The sequence below is a fragment of the Engystomops pustulosus genome, chromosome 6 (genome assembly GCF_040894005.1).
Source record: "Engystomops pustulosus chromosome 6, aEngPut4.maternal, whole genome shotgun sequence".
NCBI classification, from domain to species: Eukaryota; Metazoa; Chordata; class Amphibia; order Anura; family Leptodactylidae; genus Engystomops; species Engystomops pustulosus.
In genome coordinates this window covers 175,098,819-175,126,124 of record NC_092416.1, presented here as the reverse complement: position 1 = coordinate 175,126,124, position 27,306 = coordinate 175,098,819, and the positions used below count along the sequence as shown (strand labels likewise).

The 27,306-nt window shown below is 44.6% G+C and overlaps 1 protein-coding gene across 5 annotated transcripts in view; it reads right to left on the bottom strand.

Moving 5' to 3' along the window:
* The window catches only part of SDK2 (sidekick cell adhesion molecule 2), a 427,828-nt gene that overhangs the window by 197,102 nt on the left and 203,420 nt on the right, over positions 1–27,306 (bottom strand). For all 5 annotated transcript variants that reach the window (XM_072112538.1, XM_072112539.1, XM_072112540.1 and 2 more), the window contains exon 2: positions 12,581–12,740. In XM_072112538.1, the coding sequence (XP_071968639.1) occupies positions 12,581–12,740 (160 nt within the window). The remainder of the gene's footprint in view (positions 1–12,580; positions 12,741–27,306) is intronic.

Sequence of the window (27,306 nt, the reverse complement as noted above, 5' to 3'; positions counted from 1 at the left end):
TCACATCAGGAAGTGTTAGAACAAGAGGTCAGGCTCTGACATCGTATTCAGGAAGATTCGGGAGAACATTAGCAATTGCTGTTTTATAGAAAATGTCAATACACGACGCACGCCAGTTTCAATTTCATCCCCAGGCAAGAGGCGCAGGCGGCAGAGGTTACCGTCAGAAAGCGATGCTAATCTTTCTATTCTACGATTTGAGCTCCGGCCAGATGTTGTCTGTCTCTAATAGGAATTTCTACAAAAGATGTAAGGGCATAACTGGTCCTCCGACCACAAGGTGTAATGTTAGGAGAGGGACCTGGGCTTTGGTGCTCCACTTGAGGAGGTGCAATCAACAGGAGCCTAAAGGAACCCATAATGTGACGGTACTATAAACAATACATAGTTGGGGGCCTGGTGTGGATTTGGCATTGGCGTCTACCTGTGTCAAAATAGGTCTCTTCCTGTAACTAGTCATGAGCGGACCCATGATGAACATTGTGGGTTCAGGTCCCCCACATAGTTGACATATTGGTTGCGCGTAGATCCAAGACACGCCAGGAGGTTTCCTTGGACCACTGACTGGATGAGCGTTAATTTTACTTCTTTCCTACGACAATGTTTGCTTCAGGTCCCCAAACCAGGACCTCAACCAGAAGGTCAGATCAGGGTTCAGCATTTAGAGCCCACTGCTAACACCACACCGAACAGCGCTGGCACCAGTGATCTTACCTGAGTAAAATGGTGGTGTAAGTTGTGTGTTCGGGTTCAGATACACAAACACAGAACTTTTGTTCATGGCTTGGCCCAACCAGACTGGGTCCGCTCGTCTGTAACACCAAAGGGGTATAAGAAAAGATAAGAGGGACGCAAAGTTCTGACAAGGTGGGTCCTTCTTATCCAATAATTCTATAGTTTAAAGCAGCTCCCAAAAGTTGGACGTCACTGAGCCATGAGTCAACACATTTACTAAGGGTCCGAACGCCGCACTTTTGTCGGGTTTCCCGAATATTACGTTTTGTGCCAAACTGCCCCTGGATTTTGGCGCACGCGATCGTATTTTGACGTATCGTCGGGTGGCCGTCGGACAACTGGAAGGATGGACAACCCGACGGATTCGGACAAACCGTGGAATTTAAAAAAGGTTTTGTGTCGCAGATCAGCACTCACATGCACCAGGAAAAAGCAGGTGAACTCCGGCGGACCTCGGCGCAGCAGCGACACAGGAAGGAACTCAGAAGCACGATGTTAGTGAATCGTACCGGACCCAAATCCACGTCGGACAACGGACCGTGGGATCGTGACGGGACCAGGAAAGTAAATCTGCCCCATAGAGTTCTGACCCTGAGCCAACATCATAGGACCCGGAAGGCCTTGTCTGCGGACTAATTAGATTTATAGTTCTGGTTTTGGGTCCAGTGTCAGACTGGTGCTCCTTGGGCCCACCAGATCAAATCACTAGGGGCCCATCATCCAACACCAACCCCAAATTGGGTTGTCTTCTGTTGGAGCTATGGGTTCTTGGACTATGTAAGAGCCTGGGCCCACGGAGGATACTCTGGGCCAGTCCAACAAAGCTTGGGTGTGAAATAATTTTCATGGGTCTGGAATGAATACATTTTTATGGATATGTTTTTGGGTTTGAGTTTAGTGCTCTGGTTTGTGGTTTAAGTTCTTACTGCTACTAAATAATAATAATAATAATAATAATAAATATTAAAGGGGATTTTTGTTATCCTGATGAACTGTTCTCATCAATTTCCCATTTTGAGGGGCCCAACTCCTGGTACCCCTGCCAGTCAGGTGAGAGGAAGCTCCAGCACGGCTCCCTCTTCTTAGTGACCATGATGTCATGTCCAATCAAAAGGACTTGGCTGCAATTCCAGGCACAGCCTTCAAACCATGTAACCTATCAGTGGGATGTGGGATCAATAGCAATTTCTGGATGGCTTAGTGTCCCAATTGGCCCAATTGTGATACTCCTCATTATATACCGCTATAATGTGCTCATGCCATTTCCCATATATTGTACATCACGCACAAGGACAAGCACACGTGTGTCTTCTTAAGAACATCTGAGCCTCTCAGTCCCTCTCTGCCTTTATTTGATGTTCTTATCTTAGTAACAAAAGGATATTCGCTCTCTGCTGCAGCAGCCAAGCCATTAATCCGCACTTTTGATGTCTGCTAATCACCTGTGTATTCATTCCTTCTGTAATTGCCCCATGCATTTGACAAATCCCTTTCTCCCCGACTTGTCAACGCCGTTAACCCCAACCGGTTCGTAGGCTTCTTACCGAGATCCACGACGTCTTCGACGTGTGACTGACGCTCTTCGGTGCGGAATAAGTTAACTCGCAATGACTGGCACCTCAAAAAACACATGCTCGCCGCGCTTGAAAGTTAAATATCTTTTTTATGTTCCACAGGCAGCTAGATACAATCATTCGGAGTGATAAAACTCTTTATAAAACCTCCCTTTCCCTGGGAAAATCTGCAGACGCTGCACTCTCCGGTAGTCCCCTCTTACAGCGGAATTATGTTGCTATCATTAGCTGAGGCTGGGCGAGAGGGGGGGAAAGTGAAATCTTACACTTTATGGCTGATTAAATCCTTATAAAGAGGAAGCCGCATCGATAACTTATATAAAATGCGTTCTTCTTCTTTCACCGCTCGCTACGGTTATGCTCGGTTTTGTTAAGTGCCTCCCAATATGATGTGTCCCTTTTCCGAGAACACAATGGTGTGACCACACTTTGTCCTTAGTCGTAGATCGTTGTGTTGTCGGAGTTTAACCCTTGGGCTGACAACAAACTAAGCGTATATATTGGGCAAGTGTCTGAAAGGAAGATGGATAACACCTTCAATGATGGAGGTATAGGAGGACATTAACCAAGTACTCGCGTAAACAGCAGATGTGCACAAGAAATTAAGCCGGTTCTGGGGCCAGTTATGAGTTTGGTTTGATAGAAGTAAAACCCATCTAAAAGTTTGCTGTAATTATCCAACTTCTGGAAGAGCGCCCTGGTTGACGAGAAGTCTGGATGATAAGACGTTGTTACGACTCAATTGGACACCTTAGAAGAGGACATTGGTGGACTGAAACCAAAAGTCTGGCCTTCTAGTCGTAGACTGTGACATGAGAAGGTGTCCTTGAGGTAGTTTCGATAAATTGAAAGGCAACGGCCCATTAAAAAACATTATTACTTATCTACAGGATGGATTTTTTAATGTGTAATTAAGGTGGCTTAATTGCTAGGACCACCCTCTGGTCACAAAAATTGGGTCTTTTCACCCCTTACTTTGTATCATTATCCTTCCTCCTTCTCTCTAAATTTGCTTTTCATTCTGTAATCTTAGCTAAAATCTGTTTTATTAGCAAGATAGACAGAAGATGACTGAGGTGTGAAATTACACAGAAGTCTATGGAGAGGGAGAGGACAGGGGGGGGAGCAGTGAGTCACAGCAGATAGGTCTCCACCAGCACATAGAGGACTGCAAATTAGAGACAGAGACTACAGAGAGGAAAAGTGATTGCATAATGTACAGGAAACAGTTTTACCCCTCATGTACACACATTGGACTACCGATGGTTGCACAGTTTGTGAGACAAACGTGAGACACGATCTAGATGGTGATCTGCACAAGACATACTGGGGCTCATTTACTAAGGGCCCAAATCGTTCACTTTCGCCGGGTTTTCCGAATTTTTCCGATTTGCACCGAATTGCCCCAGGTTTTTGGCTCACATGATCGGATTGTGTCACTTCGGCGCCGGCATGCATGCGACGGAAATCGCGGGGTGTGGTCGGAAAACCTGACTGATTCGGAAAAATCGTGGTATTTAAAACAAAAAAAGTGTTGTTTGACACACGCTTACCTGCACCAAGAAATAGAAGGTGAACTCCAGCGGACCTCGGTGCAGCAGCAACACCTAGTGGATATCGGTGCACACGGACCTTAGTGAATCCCGGCCGGACCCGAATCAGCGTCGGAGAACCCGCCACTGGACCGCGACTGGACCTGTTAAGTAAATCTGCCCCATTGAATTAAAGTGGCTGGTAGCAAACTGGTCATGGCCTTCAGCCCAACCTATTAAGAGGCATAGTAAAGTTGATCAAGTTATGCCAAATTTTTGAGCCTAATGTGGTCAAAAAAGATCTTTGACGCCTCTGTTCCATATGAGGCATGTGGGCATTTTTAGCATTATGGCCACAACACTTGGACCAGCAGTGGTTAGTCACATAGGACACCAGTACTAATACATTATAGTTGTGTATAGATTTTGGATTTTGCTTCACTTTCCACCTCTTGAAGTTCTTTTTCTGCAGTTCTTGGAGAGGACGTGCCGATGTTTTTGTGAACATTCTGGCATTTTCCTCCAGTACGAACAGGACTAATCTATGGAGCATGAACACCGGGAGAGGAGGAAATATTCCGTAAGCCATTTATCATGCAAAAGCGGGATCCTGTGCTTAGTTTCGGAAAAGGCACAGAAGCAAAACGGTAGCCATCCACCCAAAACACTGCAAAAGGCCAGCGGATAATCTCCGGAACTGAACAGTCCTCGGCTTTACTACCCTGTGTGTTTTTGTGTGTCGTCAACTCATGTTCCATTGTGTGAACAAGTAAAACCTTAGGGCCTTCTATGTCTACAATCGTCTGGTTTGGGATATTTACCCAGTAAACACATTTTCTGCAAATCCATATGTATTCCAATGAAATTACCGTGTAGACTGATCCCACTTGACAAATAAGACGCATACATACTCGTCAATATTCACGGATTTGCCCAAATTTTCCAGACACTTCTGCCGGTTTAGTCTCATTCCAGCCAGAAAAGAGCCAGTGCTTCCAAATATCTCAAACAAATGGACGGCCTCTCTCTGATTGGTGGACCATAAATTCCCCAATTTTACACTGAAAAATTTTGGTAACTTGATATTCTTGCAGAAAATCCCTATAACAAACAAGGTCTAGTTACTGTATTAAAGCAGACCTTGTACATGATCATTCCCTCCTTTTTTGGTACCGTATTTGGACCTGCCCACAAAATCAACTTCTACTTTTACAAAAATGTAAAATTCTTCCATTTACGATCCCATTGAAAGGAAGGTGTACATACTCGGGTTCGGGTATTTTTAGCTTTCCTTTATGGTTCTGTTGACGTAGGATCCTATGATGATCTATGTTGGGTTCCTTAAGAGGTCCAGTTTCTAATATGGACGTGTAAAAGTGGATACAAATTGTATATCAGTAAAAAAGGTGTCAAAATTTTCTCTTTGGCATTAGGTTAATTTCAACTGACCTATTTCAGAAGGACTTCACCTGTAGCCCCACAGATGCCACTGGAGCAAGGAAGGATCAGGCATGTAAGATTTTACATGCCCAATCCGTGCAAGACACATATGCTTTGATATGTAATAACATCTTTGCTGTGAGGTTGGTTCTGGCAGCAGACACCATGGTAAGTGGTAAGTAATGGCAGCCAAGGGTGAACCTAAACTCTCTGTGAGCTATAGAACAACACCTCTCATCTAGTAGTAAAATATTGGGTTATTTTTTAGTGTTTCTCCATGCAATGCCCACACCCGTGCAGACATTGGATGTGTAGAGACAATGGGGCTCATTTACTAAGGGTCCGAACGCCACACTTTTGTCGGGTTTCCCAAATATTTCCAATTTGCGCCGAATTTCCCTGGGATTCTGGCGCAGGCGATCGGATTGTGTCGCATCGGCGCTGGCTTTCAGGGGGCGTGGACATCGGACAACCGTACGGATTCGGAAAAAAACACGAAATTTAAGAAGAATTTGTGTCGCAAGATCAAGCACTTACATGCATCGGGACAAAGAGGGTGAACTTTGGCGGACCTCGCCGCAGCAGCGACACCTACTGGAACTCGGGCGCACGGACCTTAGTAAATCCCGGCAGACCCGAATCTGTGTCGGACAAAGCACTGCGGGATCGCGACTGGACTGGGTAAGTAAATGTGCCCCATTATTTTTATGTTGTCTGGTCCTGTTTCATAGCAGGTGACTGCGCCCCTAATGCTGTCCCCCATCTTTCTGCAGGTGGTGCTGCCCGAGGCAAGAGGCTCAACTCGTTTCATGGCTGGGGTCCTAGTAAATATCAGATCCACGGATATAATGCTGGATACTCTCTTTGTCTCCTTACATTTGCCTTATTAAAATGGAGCGATAAAGGTCCCTTTAAAGATCACTACATGGAAAATCAAATTAGTGGAAATTCACACGTTCCCCGATTTCCAGTGTAATTAGCGCTCAGCATGCTTTACACAAATTTCTTTCAGTTCCCACCCCGGTGAAGAGCGACCTGCTAAAACACAGGTTTGAAAAGAATTGCTGACAACAAAACATATTCCTTGCACCACGCAGAGCTGTGACTTCTCAATGCAGAGAACTAGAAGACTGCGGCGGCTCTTTGTTCTATTGTGGAGTCCGTCAATTAAGGCATCAGACTTTCAAGGAACGTGTCTTCTGTGGAACATCAGATATGGACTAATTTGGTGATTTATGATATGGAAGTCATATTTTAGCATCATTGGGGCTCATTTACTAAGGGCTCCGCGGCCGCACTTTCCCGACTTTTTCCGTTTAGCGCTGAATTCCGCCGGGATTTTGGCACACGCGATCGGATTTCGGTGCAAGCCGATCGGCTTTCACGCGACAGAAATGGGTGGGTGTGTCTGTCGGAAAACCTGACTTATTCGGAAAAACCATGGAATTTAAAAAACGAATTGTGTCGCAAAATCAATCACTCACATGCACCAGGAATAGGTCGGTGAACTCCGGCGGACCTCGGCACAGCAGCGACACCTGTTGGATATCGGCGCACGGACCTTAGTGAATCCCGACAGAACCCGAAGCATAGGATAGGTGATCAATTTGAGATCTGTGGGGTCCCACATGCCGGATAGGTGATCAATTTGAGATCTGTGGTGGTCCTACATGCAGGATAGCTGATCAATTTAAAAACAGTGGAGTCTGAGAACTGTGTCGACCCAATACCCAAAATAGGTAATGAATCTGAGATCTGCGGGTGTCCATATTCCAGGGTGCTTCATTTGAGACCTATGGGGGTCTAACACCATATACTGGTTGTTGGGCTCCCATGGATTTTAAATCCCAATGATCAAACACTGGTTAGGGGTTGTGTCTTGGGGGGGTCCATATTCCAGGGTCATTCCTGGTTGTCAAACTCCCACAGATCTCAAACTGACCTCATGCAGGATAGGTGATGAATTTGAGATCTTTGGGGTCCCACATGAAGAATAGGTGATCAATTTGAGATTTGAGGGGGTCCTACATGTAGAAGAGGTACTCAATTTGAGATTTGTGGGGGTCCCACATGCAGGATAGGTGATCTATTTGAGATTTTGAGGGTCCTACTTGTAGGGTAGGTGATCAATTTGAGATTTGTGAGGGTCCTACATGTAGGGTAGGTGATCAATTTGAGATTTGATAAGCTATATCAAACATCTGGTAAAATAGTACAGCAGTCACCCAATGAAGAAAAAATCTGCCGTGAACTAGCGCTATGCAGAGAGCTAAGAGAACAGCAGTGTGAGGACACGCCCCTACAAGCTACAATCCTAAAAAGGGGGAGATGCAGAGAAGAGAAACATGGAAAACCCCTTTAAACCATGTTATAACCTCATACAGCACATTACTGCGGCAGCGCACGCCGCACAAGACGTGAGGAGTCAATCTGCTTTGCTTGTTTTTCGATTTCTCTGGATCTGCGGTTTTCTGCTTGAGAGAAGTGACGGGTTTGCGCGGCTTCAGTCAGACGGCTGAGCGACATGGCAGGAAGAAATGAAATGATTACAGCGGGTGTTAGGAGTTGGTTCAGGAAACAGAGCGGCTTGTCTCTCGTCATGTGGGAACCTTCATATGAAAAGACTGCACCCAATCGCCTTGACATCGCTTCATAAGGTCTCCTCATCGAGAGGAACGTGCGGGAATCCGGAGGTAAATTAATTTCAGTTTCATCAAAGACAAGAGTCACTTTGAAATCAATAGGACATTTATCTTGGGTTGTGCTCGTCACCACAGAACATTGTCTCTCTCGCTTCCATGCTCAGATCTAGAACAATTCAATAAGATAAGAACACTTGGCCTATCCGTCCGCCATATTCCGACATGCGGCAAAACTTCACAGCGGTATTGATCTTTTCTCTTTACGATATTCCAAATTGTTGAGATCTCAATGATAGATGCTGGTTTCGGAGTACTCCAATCCCGGGTCTATTACACCACAAGACTTTGATGTCATTCTTTCTAAAATGTATACTTAGAGAACAAGAGCTCAGCCTCAACATCAAGGACATTGGCACAGCAGCTCAGCCCCAACATCAAGGACCTTGAGACAATAGCTCAGCCCCCACATCCCAGACCTTGGTGCAAAACCCCAGGCTCCATATCAAGGACCCTGGGACAAGAGCTCAGCCCCCACATCCCAGACCCTGGTGCAAAACCCCAGGCTCCATATCAAGGACCCTGGGACAAGAGCTCAGCCCCCACATCCCAGACCCTGGTGCAAAACCCCAGGCTCCATATCAAGGACCCTGGGACAAGAGCTCAGTCTCCACATCTAGGACCTTGAGACAACAGCTTAGCCTCCACATCTAGGACCTTGGTACAACAGCTCAGCTTTAACATCAAGGACCAAGGGACTACAGCTCAGCCTCAACATCTAGGACCTTGAGACAACAGCTTAGCTTCCGCATCAAAAAACTTGTGACAGCAGCTCAGCCTCCACATCTAGGACCTTGGGAACACATTCCAGCCTCTACATCCCAGAACTTGGTACAACAGCTCAGCGTCAACATCGAGGACCTTGGCACAACAGCGCAGCCTCAACATCGAGGACCTTGGCACAACAACTCAACTTTAACATCAAGGTCCTTGGGACAACAGCTCAGCATCCACATCTAAGACCTTGGGACAACAGCTCAGACTCAACATCAAGGACCTTGGAACAACAGCTCAGCCCCAACATCAAGGACCTTGGAACAACAGCTCAGCCCCAACATCTAAGACCTTGGGACAACAGCTCAGCCTCAGCATTAAGGACTTTGGGACAACAGCTCAGCCTCCAAATCAAGGACCTTGGGAGAACTGCTCAGCCTCAACATCAAGGACCATAGCATAACAGCTAAGGAACCAAACTTGGAAAACACGAATCTCAAAGGGTCCGCAAATTATTATACAGGTGGTGAAGGTTTTGGAAGAATGCAGTTCTCTGATAGGAGTAGACGGACCATGCTGGGTCTTGGAAAATCTGAAATCATTGTGATTTTTAGATACTTTTAAGTTTGTTTTCTTAGTACAAAATTTTCTTTGAGTACATTTAACTATTTGTACAAACATAGAGGTCAACTAAGGATTTCATCTGCCGCTAAATTGTGGTATACGGTATAATGGCTGCCGTCTGTAAAGAAGTTCATTGTGATCCGGAGCTGTCTGTGAAATCTCACCGTGATCCATGACATCTCATTAGAATATGAACAGCTGTCTGTGAAATTTCAGTGTACACCGCCCAGACTCTCCAGTCATGCGCTGCCTGCTCGGATTTTCAGCATGGCTAACATCGTGTATGTCACGCTTGCCATTTTCTGTACAAGAAAAGCTTGATGTCTAAAATAACTTTCTACAGCAGGGAAATGGATGAGAATAGGAAAATGGGCCTTCCTCCAGGAACTGCGCCCCCCTCATCCAGAGGCTGGATATGGTATTGCAATTCCACCACATTTAAGTCAATTGGACTTACGGTAGTGATGCCCTTTGTGGAATAGATCTCCTGAATTTTCCTGAATCCCTTGTCTGCCTTCCTCTTTTAAAAATCCTTGGCCACCTACCTCGCTTTTTGTAGACCAGTTGTAGGGTCCAGATTTGAAGTGGAAGGTATAGGAGGTCATGGGACTGATTGGATTGATCCGCCAAACGTGAAGGCCCCACAATTTGTCACAATTAAATGGGCAAGGGGTTTCTTGAGGTCAGGTAACTGAGATATGGGTTTTGAGGTTGGAGGGGGGAGGATTAAGGCTCTGGACCCCCTAATATTGCATGGGCCAGCTCTTTGTTGAGTGGCAGTGAATGTGAGGTGAACAAGTTATGGTATGGATGCCCATTGGATTGATCCACCCAATGCGAAGGCATCACAGTTTGTCACAATGAAATGGGCAGGTAACTGAGATATGGGTTTTGAGGTTGGAGGGGGGGGCGGTTAAGGCTGTGGACCCCCTAATATTGCATGGGCCAACTGTTTGTTGAGTGGAAGTGAAGTGAACAAGTTATGGTATGGATGCCCATTGGATTGATCCACCCAATGTAAAGGTATTACGGTTTGTCACAATGGAATGGGAGAGGGGTTTCTTGATGTTGGGTAACTGAGTAATGGGTTTTGAGGGCTGGGTAAGGTGAGTTAAGGCTCTGGACCCCCCAATATTGCATAGACAAGCTATTTGATTATTGATTATGGTTGCCCAAAACTGCTTAGACCAGATCTGGTGGGGATAAGCCCCTCCTTTCATCTTGGCAACAACTTCAATTTTCAGTAGGCTTTGGGACGTTGCAACTTTATGACCATATTTAGCTGTTTTGGTCAATTGAATCTAACTTAGAGTACTTTTCTTTATTAAAAGGTGGGGAAAGAATTTGTGGAAGATTGAGAAAGGTCCATTCCTTGAGAAATTTTACCTTCAATGAGCAAATTGCTAACTTATATTTTTTTTTAATGCCTTCCTCCCGATCAACATTAGTTCCTGATGGACAAAGAGATTTTTTTCAACCTTATCTACTAAGGATACCGCAGGCTGAAACTAATTCCAAGGAATTTTTACCCTACAAATGACCACAGAACATGGACACGGTTGTGACTTGCTCAGCAACTTCACAACTTCTGTGCTTCTTTAGACTTTACTAACACAGATGAACCCCCTGGAGAAGACGTCATCATACAATAACCTGGAACTGTACATCAAAGCTACAATTACTCTCTCCGTAGAAACACAAGAAGCCATATCCCTCCATTACCAAGGTATTACTCTACAAATAAAACCCCATTGCGGTGATGTCGCCGAGCATATGGCCTTCTGATTATCCCCATCCATTGCATGCTGAATTCCTCCGACTTCTGCAATTATATTCGGAATTAGCCTTGACCGAATGATGTCCACATGTAACACTCTGCAAATACAATACATTGTTTATTCCAGGCATTGCAAGGCTTTTTTTTATTCTCCCCTTCTGGAAAGTCGATATAATTCAACTTGTCACGCGGAGCGATGTGTGGTAAGGCGAAGGTGACAGACGTTAGCATTAATACTTGTAATTTGTAGAGGCATATGTGAGGGGGCTTTTTTTTTTTCTGAAACATGCACTTCCCCCGGAGAATGCCATTACAAAGCCATTACAAATATGAGGTCAATTACAAGTATATGGATGTCTGTGTAACAATGTATGTTATCCGGAGACACGCGGCCACGCATAATAGCCCATAATATTCTCCAACAGAACACAGGAGATCAAAGGTCCCTCCAGAACAAATGCTAGTGAAAACAATACAGTATATTATAGTCATCTGTATTACCGGACAGGATTACAATCTGTTTTCCATGCTAATGTGTATTACTGAATGCTAAACAGTTCATAATTGGTTGCAACAGATCCAGGATATACATTCTCTATAGGGTTATTGATATGGATGGTCTATTCAAAGGATATCAGATCATATCATGGGGGGTCCCAAACCTGGCACCCCCAGATCAGCTAAGAGATGATGCCCATCAAGGTTGACTTGGCTGCCAACTTGTCGGAAGCACAACTACAACTTGAAACGGATCTACAGAAACCTACAACGGGTATATAAATTTTACACAAAAACAGCTAATCGGTGGGGGGTGCCAAGTGTTGTACCCAAACCAATCTCATTTTGAAGACCTACCCAATGGAAGTGATGGCATCTTGCAAGCATAAGCCTTTCCTTTACATTTGTTGGACGTCTGACTCTTTGATTCCAACATTAATCTTGAGAATTAGGTGGGTAAAGCAAATTTGCACTGCTTTCGCTCCCTCGCTACGTCAATACGTCAGTCTTTTTGTCACTGTGCCCACCTGTAATTACCAGACCCATGAATGAGGACCCACTAACAGCCAATGGGTGTCCTTTATGGATCTGGAGAAAACATAGTGAAGTGTCATCTCCTGGTCCAAGGAGGCTACTCTTTGGCCAAAGTGGGTCCTGTAATCCCTTTGAACTTCTGGATATGCACAATGCCAAGAACTGGGTGTACCGAAGAAGAGTGGTAAGTCTGAGTTGGAGCAGAGCAATATGTTTCCATTATGGAAGTATACAGAAGATACATTCAGAACTGGCATCAACAATTCAGGGCAACTTGGTCAAGACTATTAGTCTAAACATGCTTGTGAAGGTGAACATAGGTGTTCTGAAGGCTCATGACCCTAGAGGCCACACTGCATATTCATCCTTTAGATACCATCAAGGAAAGTGAACATTGAAATGCCCACATTGGTCAATGAAGCTAATGTTGATCTCTATGTATCGGTAACATACCTGTATTCCAGTGAAAACTTGGTGAGCTCTTTATGGTCGTGTAGCCACTTAAATTCGAGAGGCCAGCTCCCCTCCGCCATGCAGGTAAGGACGAGGCGATTCCCCTCCAGGTGGACTTGACTGCGTACCGGCTCAGTCTTGAAGTACGGAGGGACATCATCTAAAAAGGTAAAATATTAACGTGTGAGACAAGTGAGAGAATATTGCAAAGTTCATAAATCTTCCATGTTACGCTAGAGAAAGTGGCAGCCGGCGGTCTACCACCTATAAAGAAGCCTCATAATTAATACATGCAGCACCGCGAGAGACGAGAAATGGGAATAGGTGAGAAATGTTCAAATATATTAATACGGCAATGTACACACAGAAAGGACATTTCACGGGCTACAGAAGGAGGAACAAAAGGTTACGGGAAAGGGCAAGTAGAAATGAAAGCTTGTACAACATCACAGAATGGCTCTCCCACACCTAGAGCGGCCGGACACCGAAACGAACATCTCATTAGACTGTTCTAACGGGAACATGAAACGAGATAAACACCACAAAGTACCGAGGGCAACGTCTATGATGAAACGGTGGGGTAATAGGCGTAGTGCCCTCATGTATACCAGAAAAGTTATACACTGGAAAGGGTCTACGGAGTGTAAAACGGAGAGATAGCATTCGTCACATCATTAATGATATTTGATCGCACCCCAGGTATGGGGTCTTGTCACTAACGACAATGCGATAATTAACTCGTGAAATGTAACTAATGCCATCGGAAACATCCATACACTTTCACTTAAACTACCTTGGATGAATTGCTAAACAAACTTATGTTGGGAAGTAAGAGTTCTCCTTATGGAGACTTCCACTTAAGGCCACCGTGTAGGTGTGTGGAGACTTATAGCCATAGACGCTCCATTAGGGAATTCTTGTAAAATATGAGTTTTCAAGGATGGGATAACGAAAATCACGCCTCCTATCTCTCCCTTGACATCAAGCATGACCTACAAGAAGCCTTAAGACATGATGCAGGATTAAAACCAAACCAAAAGGAACAGACTACCAACTGTAGACAGCGGTGTATCAACTTGGTTGGGTCTCCTCAGTACAGCGTAGGGAACTGGCTTTTGACTGGGGTCGGGAAGTAAGAGTCCTCCTTACGGAGAATGCCAAATAAGGCTGCTGTGTAGGCGTATGGAGACCTCTGTTCCTTCTGGAATAGATACACTTGTTGGGTTTTAATCCTTCATCATGTCATTAGGCTTCTTGTAGGTCATGCTTGATGTCAAGGGAGCTGCCTTACAAGGAGCTAAAAGAGGCTTGGTTTTCCTTATCCCATCCTGGAAAACTTTCCATACTTGCATATTTAAACAAACTTATGTAAAAAGTAGGGTGAATTTCATGATCGCAAGGATCCGGATGATCTTGGGACGGTCACCGAAACCTTTGCAAAACAGATTGATTCTTGCGATATATACATTCTGGAGAAATTATGCTGTACACTTGTACATACAATTTTCAGGTGTCTGCAAATTAAATTTCCATGCCAAAAAATTTTTGGTCCGAAGGCACCACAAAACATTTTGTTCGTCTTTTATATCAGCTTCCAAAAGTCATCGCAGCATGAACCTTAGAATTATTTTGTATGGGCTTTTCATGAACCCAACTTGCCACCGTTGTGTTTGCCTTGAAGAGTCGACAAGTAATATATAGGAGTAAGGACACTCACGGCATCTTAAGTGTCTCTCTCACCCCATTTGTACGGTCTCATCCAATAATTGACACTTTATCCTGGATCCAGATTCTACAAGTGAAGAAGCCATTGGGCACCCCATTAAGCTTTTGTTTCCACATCCCATAATTTGCGTCCCATCGGGGGAGATTCTAGGAATAATAAGATAATTTGTTTCGTTGTCCACCCTTTTCTCATTCCGTCCGGATGTAAGCTTATCTTTTTAAAATAATCCTTTGCCCATTCGGGCCCAGCATGAGGCTAATCCTCAGTAAATAGTGCAGCGGGGACTGTCAGACACCGGATTCTCTAGAGGAGCGACACTTAAGCAATTATTGTTCACTTTACATCTTGTCGTTTGCTACTTCCTCACTGATGAATTACCGGAGCATCATTGGTGCAAAAACCTTTGCTAGATGACATTGGAGACAAGGCGTTAACACGATGGACCGCCACCTTGTAAGGACTTTGTAAAGACTGTTTAGCAAGTGTTTATGGATTCTGAGGTTAATGGAAATTGTGTTTTTCCATGACAGTCATTCTGTTGCCTTCAACATAGAGAAAAGACTATGGGGCTCATTTACTAAGGGTCCGCGGACCGCGATTCCGTGGGGTTTCCCAAATATTTCAGTTTTGCGGCAAATTGCCCCGGGTTTTTGGTGCATGCGATCGGAATGTGGCGCATCGGCGCCGGCTTGCTTGCGACAGAAATCGGGGGGGCGTGGCCGTCAGACAACCTGACGGATTTGGACAAACCGCGGAATTTAAGAACGAAATTGTGTCGCAAGATCAAGCACTCACATGCACCAGGAAGAAGAAGGTGAACTCTGGCAGACCACGGCGCGGAAGCAACACATGGAGGAAATTGGCCACACGATCTTAATGAATCTTAACAGACCCGAATCCTCATCGAACAAAGCACCGCAAGATAGCGACAGGAACAGGTAAGTAAATCTGCCCCTATGTATCGAGATTACAGTAAAAAATAAATAAATCTAGTATATGTAACATGTTCTTCTTCCCCTCCGGAACTTGACCAGTCCATAGCCATTTAAATAACTGGATATGGTCTTATCCGGAAATCCTCTTGACCTGGGGTAACCCTATAACTACTTATCATCTACGTTGAGCCACATCTTGTTGGACATAACAATAGATGATCCCAGATACTTACACATCCCAGCTGTCCCTGCTTTTATGATGACCGCCCGAAAAATGGCCCCAACTGGGTTGCAGTCACTTTACATATGACATTAAAGGATGGGAAAAAGAGGAAGAAAATACCATCGTCAGTGAACCTAGTGAAAACCATGAGAGTGCGGCGAAAACCAGAGAATAATACGAATTAAAGTCTGAATCACATGGTAATGCAGTACAAAATCAGAATGCAAGGAATAGTCAGAGAACAAAGCAACCAGAATCCAAATCAGACAGATTAAAATGCAGATGGGTAACCAAATAACAGGCAGAGAATCCTAGTCTCTATGAGGTTTTATAACTAGCTAATGCACTGACTGAGAGACTATTGGGTACATGTCGGCTCAGGACTGCCAACAGAAGACATTAAACTCCTAAAAAGAAATCCAAGGGCGATGTGACAGTCAGACCCTTAGAAAAGGACTGCTATGGAAGAGGGATTACAGTAGTGAGTGTGGGGGCCTTTATAATAGATGGCCCGTTCCAGACTTCTGCCATTCGCCACCGGCCCTGGAACTTTCCATTCATATCGGTGTGTATTCATATCACTGTGTCCTCACACTGCTGAGCCTTAGCTTTATACACTGTGCTACAACACATATCCCCCACCTCTACTCTAAGTGACTGCTGTAGTATTCAACTAGAAGCCTGCTACAGCTTTTACTCCTAGCAGAGAAGCTCAAGAGCAGTTTATGGACACACCCTGGTGCACTTTAGTCAATAGACTTATTTTTGGTGTATATTCACCTGTCAATGTACTGCAGACATAAGGAAAATCTATATATTGTACCCCCTGATCACAGCAACCCCCCTTGTGCTATTCAAGGGACTATGTCAGATCTAAGAGACTCCCTATTACAGCACAAGAGCGAGTCTTTCTAGGTCCACACAATACTGGATTCTTGACGTCACTCTTGACCTACAAGTCTCTAACAATGATGTCTTCATCTCCTCCGCAATCGGCTTCTAATGCTTTCGCTGCTTGATCTAATAGTAAGCTCTTGGGACCAGACTATTCTTTTGAGCTGTCGGTTCTCATGATCACACCATCTTTTAAAAAAAAAAGAAAGCTTTTAGAGAAAGCCATCGACAAAGTCTACAACTGGCTCTTTCGAGAAAGCCTTGGTGCACCTAACCTGCCATAGGATGTGATTCATACTGTGATGGTATGTATATTTGATGAGCTCAGGCTGGCCCCGGAGCAGATCGCAGCCGAACAAACTCCAAATTGTCAACTTAAACGTTTTAAATGTTTGATGTGCGCACTCTACACTCGGGGAAACCAATCACCCACGGCTTATACATCCCCGGCCCCACCAGGAATTATTAATCAGAAGCGAGATATTTTACAGGAGCCGGGAAGCTGGATTGTTCGCGGGGTAATTCATGTTATTGCAGTTCTTAAAAAATAAAGTAACCATCTGTTAACTCTATCGCACAGAGAAAGAACTGACTGGAAAATCGGCATAATAGTATCTGCAACAATTCAGTCATTTTTCACAGTCCTGCTGCTACACGTGAGTGCATTGCTATCCGAAGCTTACACTACGAGTAGTTTGCCTCCTTGTCATGTTTTAATCTAAATATCATCTACCTATACATCTACACCCCCTCCTGGTGTTGTTTATGTATTCCCTCTTAGAACGTCCACCTCATGTGTCTAGTGGTCGCACATGCTCAGTCTTATCACCTGGATCCCCACATAGACAGGCAGTACTGACATGGTCCGTAAAAGGGGTATTTCACCTTACAAATATTGATGACCTGTCTATCACTGACATCGTAACATCTACATAATAAAGAGACAAGGGTTAGACAACAGGATACTGACATGACCTCTATAACAGAGACTGTCAGAGACAAGGGCTGGGCAGCAGGATACTGACAGGACCCCATAAGAGAGACGGTCAGAGGCAGAGAATTGATAGCAGGATACTGACAGGACCCCCATAACACAGACAGAGATAATGGCTAGACAGCAGGATACTGTCAGGACCCCCATTACAGAAACAGGGACTAGGAAGCAGGATACTGACACGACCCCATAACAGAGACAGTCAGAGACAAGGGCTATGCAGCAGGATACTGACAGGACCCCCATACCAGAGACAGAGACAAGGGCTAGACAGCAGGATACTGTCAGGACCCCCATAACAGAGACAAGGACTAGGCAGCAGGATACTGACAGGACCTCCACAACAGAAACAGGGACTAGGAACAGGATACTGACACGACCCCCATAACAGAGACAGTCAGAGACAAGGGCTGGGCAGCAGGATACTGACAGGACCCCCATAACAGAGACAGTCAGAGACAAGGGCTGGGCAGCAGGATACTGACAGGACCCCCATAACAGAGACAGTCAGAGACAAGCACTAGGCAGCAGGATACTGACAGGACCCCATTAGAGAGACAGTCAGAGGCAAAGGATTGATAGCAGGATACTGACAGGACCCCCATAACATAGACAGTCAGAGACAAGGGCTATGCAGCAGGATAGTGTCAGGACCCCCATAACAGAAACAGGGACTAGGAAGCAGGAAACTGACACGACCCCCATAACAGAGACAGTCAGAGACAAGGGCTAAATAGCAGGATACTGACAGGACCCCCATAACAGAGACAGTCAGAGACAAGGGCTAAACAGCAGGATACTGACTGTACCATTATAACAGAACTAGTCAGATACAAGGGCTGGGCAGCAGGATACTTACAGGACCCCCACAACAGATACAGTCATGGCAAGTGCCAGGGGCTTAGCTAATATTTGCATGTATCTATACAATGGGCCCCAAGTGCTAACCTTACTGGTGATCATTCGGCTTTGGAGTCCAATGCTGTACACAAACTGATCACCAGTACATGCATCAGGGGGTGGTCTGCTCAAAACTAATGAGATGACCTCCATCTCTATGGCGTTACCTTCCCGATAGATGAAGAAGATTGCGAGGAGATGAACAGGTAAGAAGGAAAAGGCAATAGACGAAGACTGTGCCACAGCAAGAAAACAGCTCCGAAAACCAAGCTAAGGATTAAATTAATCCCCCGAGAGATCTCGTTTAGATAGAAAGCTCCGCGGGGCACAAACCACATGTTATCTAATGTATGTTTTCCTGTATGTATCATTGTATTAATCCCCACAACATGTACAACACGCCGGCCAACTCTCTACATAAACACCCACACTGCGCCCAAAAAACCACAGCTCTACTACGTGACACTAACAAGTCTTCTAAAAACCGGCAGAATAGCCGAACACCTGACCCTAAAATATTATGTAACCATAGCTATATCTAATATTCACCGAGATTAGGAATAGAAGATGAAAGCATTAATTTCAGGTGGTAAATATGGACATACATGTAGACATTCAGCTTTACCCCCTGCTGATTGACTTCAGAACCTCATACTGAGAACTTATGGAAATGTGGGGGAAAAATGGGCCAAAAAAAGGTTCCAAATTCTTTACCTTTTCAAGTTGTAGAACAATGACCCAAAAAACGGTTACATTTAAGGTTTTAGAATAATGATACAATTATTTGGGGTATCGAGACAATGATAATTACAGGTGGTCCCCTACTTAAGAACACCCGACTTACAGACAACCCCTAGTTACAAACAGACCACTGGATGTTGGTAATTTACTGTATTTTAGTCCAAAACAGGTGTCTGCAATTATGATTTATTGTAAATCCTTATGACAATCCAAAAGTTTCAAAATCCAATTGTCGCAGAGACCCAAAAGTTTTTGGCTGGGGGTTACAATTATAAAATATACAGTTCCGACTTACATACAAATTTGACTTGAGAACAAAGAACAAACTAATTCTTGATATTTGTGGTCTAGAAGAAGACACATATATTTGAGGTTCCAGCACAATAATACATCAACATTTGGGCTATCAAAACACTTACAATAAGTGACTTTGGGGGTTCAAGATAATTATATGAGAATTGGGGTCCAAAACCAATAAAACAAGATAATGTAGGGCTCTCAATCAATGACATACTGATACCTGGAGCTCCATATCATTGACCTTGGGCTACCTTGGGTTCTGGAACAGAGATTACTTGGGAAACGTGGACAATTACCCATAACTTTTTGGTGTCACAGGAGGACTTAGAGTCCCAAAAAAGTGACAATGTTTCTTGGAGATCTAACAGACATAAGATGTACTTAGGATGTCAGAACAATGGCACAGAGATATTCGGGGTTCCAGAATAACGACCCACTAATGAGAGTCCAGAATAGAAGCTTTTTTTCAATATAAGAACAATAAGACAAAGATATCAAGGAACAATGAAACAAAAATACTTAGTGTTCACGCTTACAATATATTTGGGGTTCCCAAAAACTGATACACATTAACCAAAGGAGTGACACAGATATTTGATACCCAGGACAATGACACAAAGTTACTCGGAGTATATAGTTACTCGGGATTTGGGGCGCTGATATCAGTGGCGTTCTAGAAATTGACCCACTTAGAGTTCCTAAAACAACGACACCCATATAGGTGGATTTCCAGAATGATGACAAATAATCACTTGAGGATCCAGAATGATTACACAAGGTTGTGGAACCAAGATGAAGGCACAGATGTATCAGTATAGCAACTCACTAAGATTTGGTACCCTAAAACAATGACCCACGGATACTTTGGGTTCCAGAATCATGATGGAGTTTTAATATAAATAGTTTAGGGTGCCAGACCATTGGCACTAATATGTGGGCATCCAGATTCATGACCCAGTGAGAGTTCCTAAAACAACAACACATATACTAGGGGGTTCCAGAATGATATCAGTCGATTTGAAATTGGGAAGGTACAGATGAATAAGGGGTTCCATCTGGGCGTCCTAAAACAATCACACACAGATACTTGGGGTTCCATAGTTTCTGGAGGATGTAGAATTGTATCACACACTTACTATGACTGGACTTGGAGTGCCCAAAAATTGCACACGGTTACTTGAGGAGGGGGGGGGGCAGAATAATTATACCTAAATTTTTGGGGGTATCCAAATGGACTTCAGGTTCCAAAGCAATGACATAACCCATGTCCACAACAGTGACACAAAGCTACTTGGGGACATTAAGCATAAACAAAACAGATACTTTTGCGGTTCGCTGATACTGGGTTCTAGAGCAATGGTGCAAGATGATTTCTAGATTATATATCGATTACACAGCGTGAGACGTTTTGGTTGTCTCTTTTAATACATTGGGGCAGATTTACTTACCCGGCCCATTCGCGATCCAGCGGCGCGTTCTCTGCGGTGGATTCGGGTAGGGCCTGGATTCACTAAGGTAGTTCCTCCGACGTCCACCAGGTGGCGCTGCTGCGCTGAAGTTCCCCGGAACGCACTGGAATACACCGAGCCGGGCTGAGTGAAGGTGAGTGCAAGCTCCGCAACACATTTTTGTTTTTTAAATGCGGCGGTTTTTCCGAATCCGTCGGGATTTCGTTCGGCCACGCCCCCCGATTTCCGTCGCGTGCATGCCAGCGTCGATGCGCCACAATCCAATCGCGTGCGCCAAAATCCAGGGGCAATACAGGGAAAATCGGCACAAATCGGAAATATTTGGGTAACACGTCGGGAAAACGCGAATCGGGCCCTTAGTAAATGACCCCCATTCTCTTGAAGAATAGTCTTGGTTTGGTTAGTCTCGTCTTGGTTTTTACAGCATCTACAAGAGCGAAGATGAGGTACAACCTAATTCCACCGAGCAATAATAAACCCTGTGGCCTGCTCCACGCTGAGGTCTGATGGGTAGATTAGATTTTTTCTTCATGATTTCTGACCATCAAACACAATTTCACTAATCCTCTTGACTCCTCTGTGTTCCTGCATTCGAATGTTTCCAGAATTCACTCCGGCCTATTGCACATCGCCCGTTCTCCCCTCTCTCCCCAGCAGCTCGGGGCCACGGGAGCGTTAGCCTCAGCTGCGGAAAATAAAGTGTTACAGACAAGTGTTTGATATGACATTTTAACGATTCTTAGAGGCGCTCGGTAGAGGCAAGAAGCAAACACTAAACTCCCGTGTAGCGGCGTTAATCCTGCGCAGTGAAAAAATTCTAATCCTGAGCGTGAGGATCGAAGGGAAGAAGAAATCGAGTGGGAATGAATAGCAAAAAAACAGCTCTTATTGTCCTGGCACGGAGTCAAGTTCTTAGTTTTTTTTTCTTCACAAGAAGCTGAAGTTTTTTTCGGAGACAAGAACTTGTTGTGGAGAAGGAAGACTCGCGCACTTGTACGAGGAGCCCGGCGCTAAGGAGATTAAGCGCCAATCACCAAAGGGAAGAAGAAGAGGGAATTAATATTTCAGAGGAGGAAAACTTCTGTAGCCGTCGTGCACTCGGGGGGATTACTCATGCACTAACAGTGTTGTCAAATAATGGCAGGCTTTCAAAGAGGAGACTGCGGGGTAGGTGGGAAGTTTCTGCCGCATTGTCATGCGTTTCGGATGCGATCTGGATCAGATGGCGCTGCTGAATTATCTCATTACTTTGTGTAGATTTAGTATCTTTTAGAAGGGCTCGTGCTGTGTCGATGGCCAATGTGCAATCGGACAAGTAGGGAGGCTATTAAAATTTTCGGAAGCCACAGGACTAAATAAAGCCGCATGGCGCCACTTAGGACACAGAAAGCAAGGATTTGCCCAGTTTCACATAGGGTGCAGAGATATTTTCACCACTTAAGACTCTACATGATAAAGGATAAGTATTTGTACCTGTCGGGAGAAAGGGGGTCACAGAAGGTCACATAATCCAGCGGAAAAATTCTATGGTACGTAACTAATGTAGAGTATAGATCCTCAGCGCCTTATATCGGAGTCTTGAAGATATCCCAAAACTTCTACCACAGTGTTAGAATATGTAAGGAGGCCAAAAGACTCTTGATTCCCCCTCCCCAAATCCTAGCAGTGATGATGATGTCAATGGGGCTCATTAACTAAGGGTCCACGCACAAACGTTGGATATTTAGACGATTACCGTTTTGCGCCGCATTTAAAAGGGCATTGTGGTTCACACAATGGGATTTCGCTGCAATCGTGCCAGCTTTCATGCGACACAAATAGGGGCAGGCCGTCGGACAATCCGACTGATTCGGACTGAGCGCGGGATTTAACATTGTGAGATTGTGTCGCAAGCCCAAGCACTTACATGCACCAGGAAGAAGAAGGTGAACTCCGCGGGTCTGAGCCGGGAAGTGACACATGCAGGATATTGGGCGCACGATCTTAGTGAATCGCGTCGGAGTTCATGATCGTCGGACAATGTACAACGGTGATCACAACAGGACCGGGTAAGTAAATTTGCCCCAATGTGATTAGTGTCCTCTTATTGATCAAGATCTGTGACCTATCATGACATCATCAAAGGTCCTTGTAACTTGTACACTGGACTCCGGAATGGATAACTAGTAACACTAGTGCTTGTAATCAGGACTGGTGCGTCACCAAGTGCACTCACACTGCTGTGCTCTTAGCTCTCTGTATTGAGCTGGACATAACTCTGCTGCTACTTCTCTAATGTTATTTTCCCTCCTCTTTCTGACCAGGGATTAAAGAAGAGGAGAGGAATTGTTTAATATTTCATGAAGCCATTACTTTGCCTGTGCTGGAGATAGGTTTTTGCTGTTCTGGGGCTTGTACACGGCTCGGGCACCAACTTCCACATCACATCTGCTTCATCCTCACATACATTTACGTACTTATATAAGGGGAAATTCATCTGTGATATTCAAAACAAGTACAAGACTGGGTAACGTTTCTCTGTATTCTTTCTTTTGAGGCTTTATTTAGTTTTTTTGGGAGTGAGAGTTAAGATATATAAACAGTGTAAGCAAATAATACTATGACTTCATAGAGAAGAAGGACATGGCGGAACCACAGTAGGTGGAGGTTATAGCAATTAGAGGGGATTAGAGTACAGGAAAGAACATAGCTGATTTAGAGCGAGTAGCGAGGAGAGAGACCAAATTAATTAAGGTTACTTAATTATGATACTGACTAAATTCATAAAGGTTAGGGGTGTATTAGCAGATTGTACCAGATCGTACCAGATGGGCTAGAGTACAAGGAATAACGTAGCTGAACTACAGCGGGTGGAGACGTTAGCGACTAAATTCATAAAGGTTAGGGGGGGAGAAGAGAGACACCTTAACCAAGGTTAGGGTTAGTACAGACATAGAAGGACTATCGGTGGATTGGAGAACAGGGAAGGACATAGCTAAACTACAGTGGGTTGAGATTATAGCAACTAACAGTGGACTGAAGTACAAGGATGTACATAGCTAAACTACAGTGGAAAAAGAAGAATGATACCTAATTAACCAAGGTTAGGGGTGGATTGGAGTACAAGGAAGGACATAGCGGAACTACAAGAAGTAGAGATGACAGTGACTAAATTCATGTAGGTTAGGCGTGGATAGGAGTACAAGGACAAGGACATAGCTGAACTACAGTAAGTAGAGATGACAGTGACTAAATTCATGAAGGTTAGGGTTGGATTGGAGTACAAGGAAGGCGATAGCTTAAAGGGAACCTACCACCACGAATCTACCTATAAAGGTAGATCGGGTGGTAGGTGGATGTATGGGACGTGAGGATAGCCCTTTTTAGAGCTAATCCTCACGTCCCCGCTAGCCTAGCATAAACTTTATTGCCCTAATATGTTAATTTAATTAAGCGGCTACCGGGGCGTGGAGTAGCCGGACACGAGGCTACACGGCGCGGCTACTCCACGCCCCAGTAGCTGCTTTCCCCCGCCTACCCTGTGATCTTCGGCGCGCAGCTCCTGGCAGCTGCTGCGCCCTCGTCCGAGAAGCCGGAGTTCTGCGCATGTGCAGTAACTCCGGCCTCGTTCCCGAGATCGCGCATCTTGGCCGGAGTTACTGCGCATGCGCAGAACTCCGGCTTCTCGGACGAGGGCGCAGCAGTTGCCAGGAGCTGCGCGCCGAAGATCACAGGGTAGGCGGGGGAAAGCAGCTACTGGGGCGTGGAGTAGCCGCGCCGTGTAGCCTCGTGTCCGGCTACTCCACGCCCCGGTAGCCGCTTAATTAAATTAACATATTAGGGCAATAAAGTTTATGCTAGGCTAGCGGGGACGTGAGGATTAGCTCTAAAAAGGGCTATCCTCATGTCCCATACATCCACCTACCACCCGATCTACCTTTATAGGTAGATTCGTGGTGGTAGGTGCCCTTTAACTACAATAGGTAGAGGGACGATAGCGACTAAATTCAGAAAGGTTAGGGGTGGATTATAGCACAAGGACAGGCCTGTTATATTTGTACATATGCTTGAACGAAAAGTAAAGAGATCTTTCTAATTTTGTAACCATGGCATCCAATACATGTAGAGGAAAGATGTATCACCATTGTCATAGACAGGATGGTTTACTGTGAGAACAGAAACACTATGGATCTGCCTGCCACAGGATGATGTGATACCTGATAAATGTCCAAGCTCAGGATGCAATATCTTTATTCCGATTAAAAATATCACATAATGCGAAGAAGATTCTTCTGATGGGACCTCCAGCTAGAGGAGAGAGTTTTACAAGTGATGCTCCTGGGAAATGATATGCAAATTTTCTCTGCTCCTCCAGAAGGAAGAGAACTGTCTCTCTAGCACCATCTAGAGGTGGCAATTAAGTGACAATTCTTAGTTAATTTGTATTACTCTCCTATTACCATCTGACACAGGAGACGCCATCTTTTTTTCCATTGGTTGACACTTATTTCAGGAAGAGAAGATGTATTTTTCCCAATATACAATAAATAACAGCAATATACAATATTATCGCCACCATCAAAAACTTGACAATCACCAACTTGGGAAAAGAAAGTTGTCAGCCAATCATAACACTCTTCACTTCGCCATGTACAATCTCCTATTGGAGGAAAAAAAAAACTGCAACCGTAGCGGATGGAGCGTTCTGATTGGTTAATGTCAGAAATGAGGATAATAAAGGATTCTGTGTATTCTGCAATCTCTCTACGGGGATTAATTCTTCACATTGTGCTGACTTTTCTGGTCCCCTTCCAAAATTGCATACTCAATCAGCAGCGAAAAGGGCAGCGATGCCGGAGCTTTGGCAAACTGAGGCGCGGAAAACTTTTGGGAGCCTCAATAATAACAAAGTACAAAAGAAAATGTTATGTGGCGTTATAAAAATATAATAAAGTGTGTGCAGGCGGGAGATCCAGATCTTCTAATGTCAGTCCTTAAAGAGACATTAAAGATGTATAGAAAGCTCCGGCTCCGAGACAAGCTCAAAATATATTACAAAATAGCAATTACATAATGTACCGAGAAGAGACAGACATACTATAGAACTAAAGGGAAATTTGAGGTCCCCCATTCTTCTTAACCGTCCTCGATAAAATGGGACAATCCCAAATTTCCGATTTTTGTCCCACCTTCTCGTGCAGAATAACACCTCACCATGCACATTGATAAATGATCATAAGGTGGCGCCACATACCCTACTGTGATGGGCCTGTGAACTAATAGAAACGCTCATCAAAGTCCCCCTTTAAAAAGGGAACCTGTCAGTTATTAACCCACGCTATCGTTTCCTTGAAAACTGCTATTATATAGTATATTATATCCCAATATTGTTCCTCTCCATACTTTAAGTGCTCAACAGTCCATTTATAAAGTTGACTCACCATCTATGTATGTTGATATTCTGCTAGCTCAGCCGTGCCTTCCTGATTGACAAGGGGCCTGCTTTGTCTTCAGCTCAATGAACTCAGCTGGGTATGTGGCTGCTGAAGAGAATTCCTGAGGGAGGGTTGAATGAGGGACATTGGCTGTATGTGACTGGTTGAGGAGAATTGTCTCAGGAATTCTCAGAATTAGCCGAAGGCATGACTGAGCATGAATATGTCGGACACAGTTCAGACGAAAGACCATGATTGGACTCACAATGGGGTCATTTGCATTGATGGGCAGTCAACTTTACAAACGGAGTGTGAATCTTTTCAGGCATGGGGAGGAACAATATAAGGATAGTTGTAATGCTGTTTATGTGGGTTAGTTTAAGAGACAGCTAAAGAAGATTCTACTGTCTACTGATGATCTACACATCAGATGGGCCAATATTTTTGTCCAAGAAACATCCCCCTTAAGCTGTCCCTCAAGTTTTAGTATAAAAAAATTGAACAAAATTACCACTTTGGAGGAAGGCCTGAGCTCTAGTGATGGCTCTTTGGTCTTTAGGGCGTCAAGTATGTTGTGTGCGAAGCAACTGGGCCATGACACATAACACACATCGCACATGACCACCGAGGGCAGCAGCGATCGGCCAGGTATCTAATGTCAAGTCTTACGGTCCGGGGAGACTGGAAGCTTTGGAGAGCTGAAACGCACCCCTAGAAAAATGGCGCCTTATCCTAGGTTTCCACAGGACTTTATTCCGAATTTTCGTAAAACCTCTTTGAGTAGAATTACTCCATTTACAGTGTTTTTCCATTTTTTATGAAAAAATGTTGACTTGGGTCTCCAGGATCCCATAGATATATATTGTAAATATGGTGTTGATGTATCGGCGGCCGGTGTTTGGAGGTGCATTTATATTGTTTTGACAGAAGACATATTTCCTGTCATTGACCTCTTCTCTCTACTTTAATTCAAGGCCACACGACCACTCTCACGGGTCCTGGGATAATCTTTTAGGGGTTGCGGGGGGTTAGTCAGGAGATGGCACAGTCATATCTCAGCGAGCTGCCGGGCGTTAGGAATAACGCAGCTCGAGGAGGGAGGGATAGGCTGCAGCGGGGAGCTGGCGGCT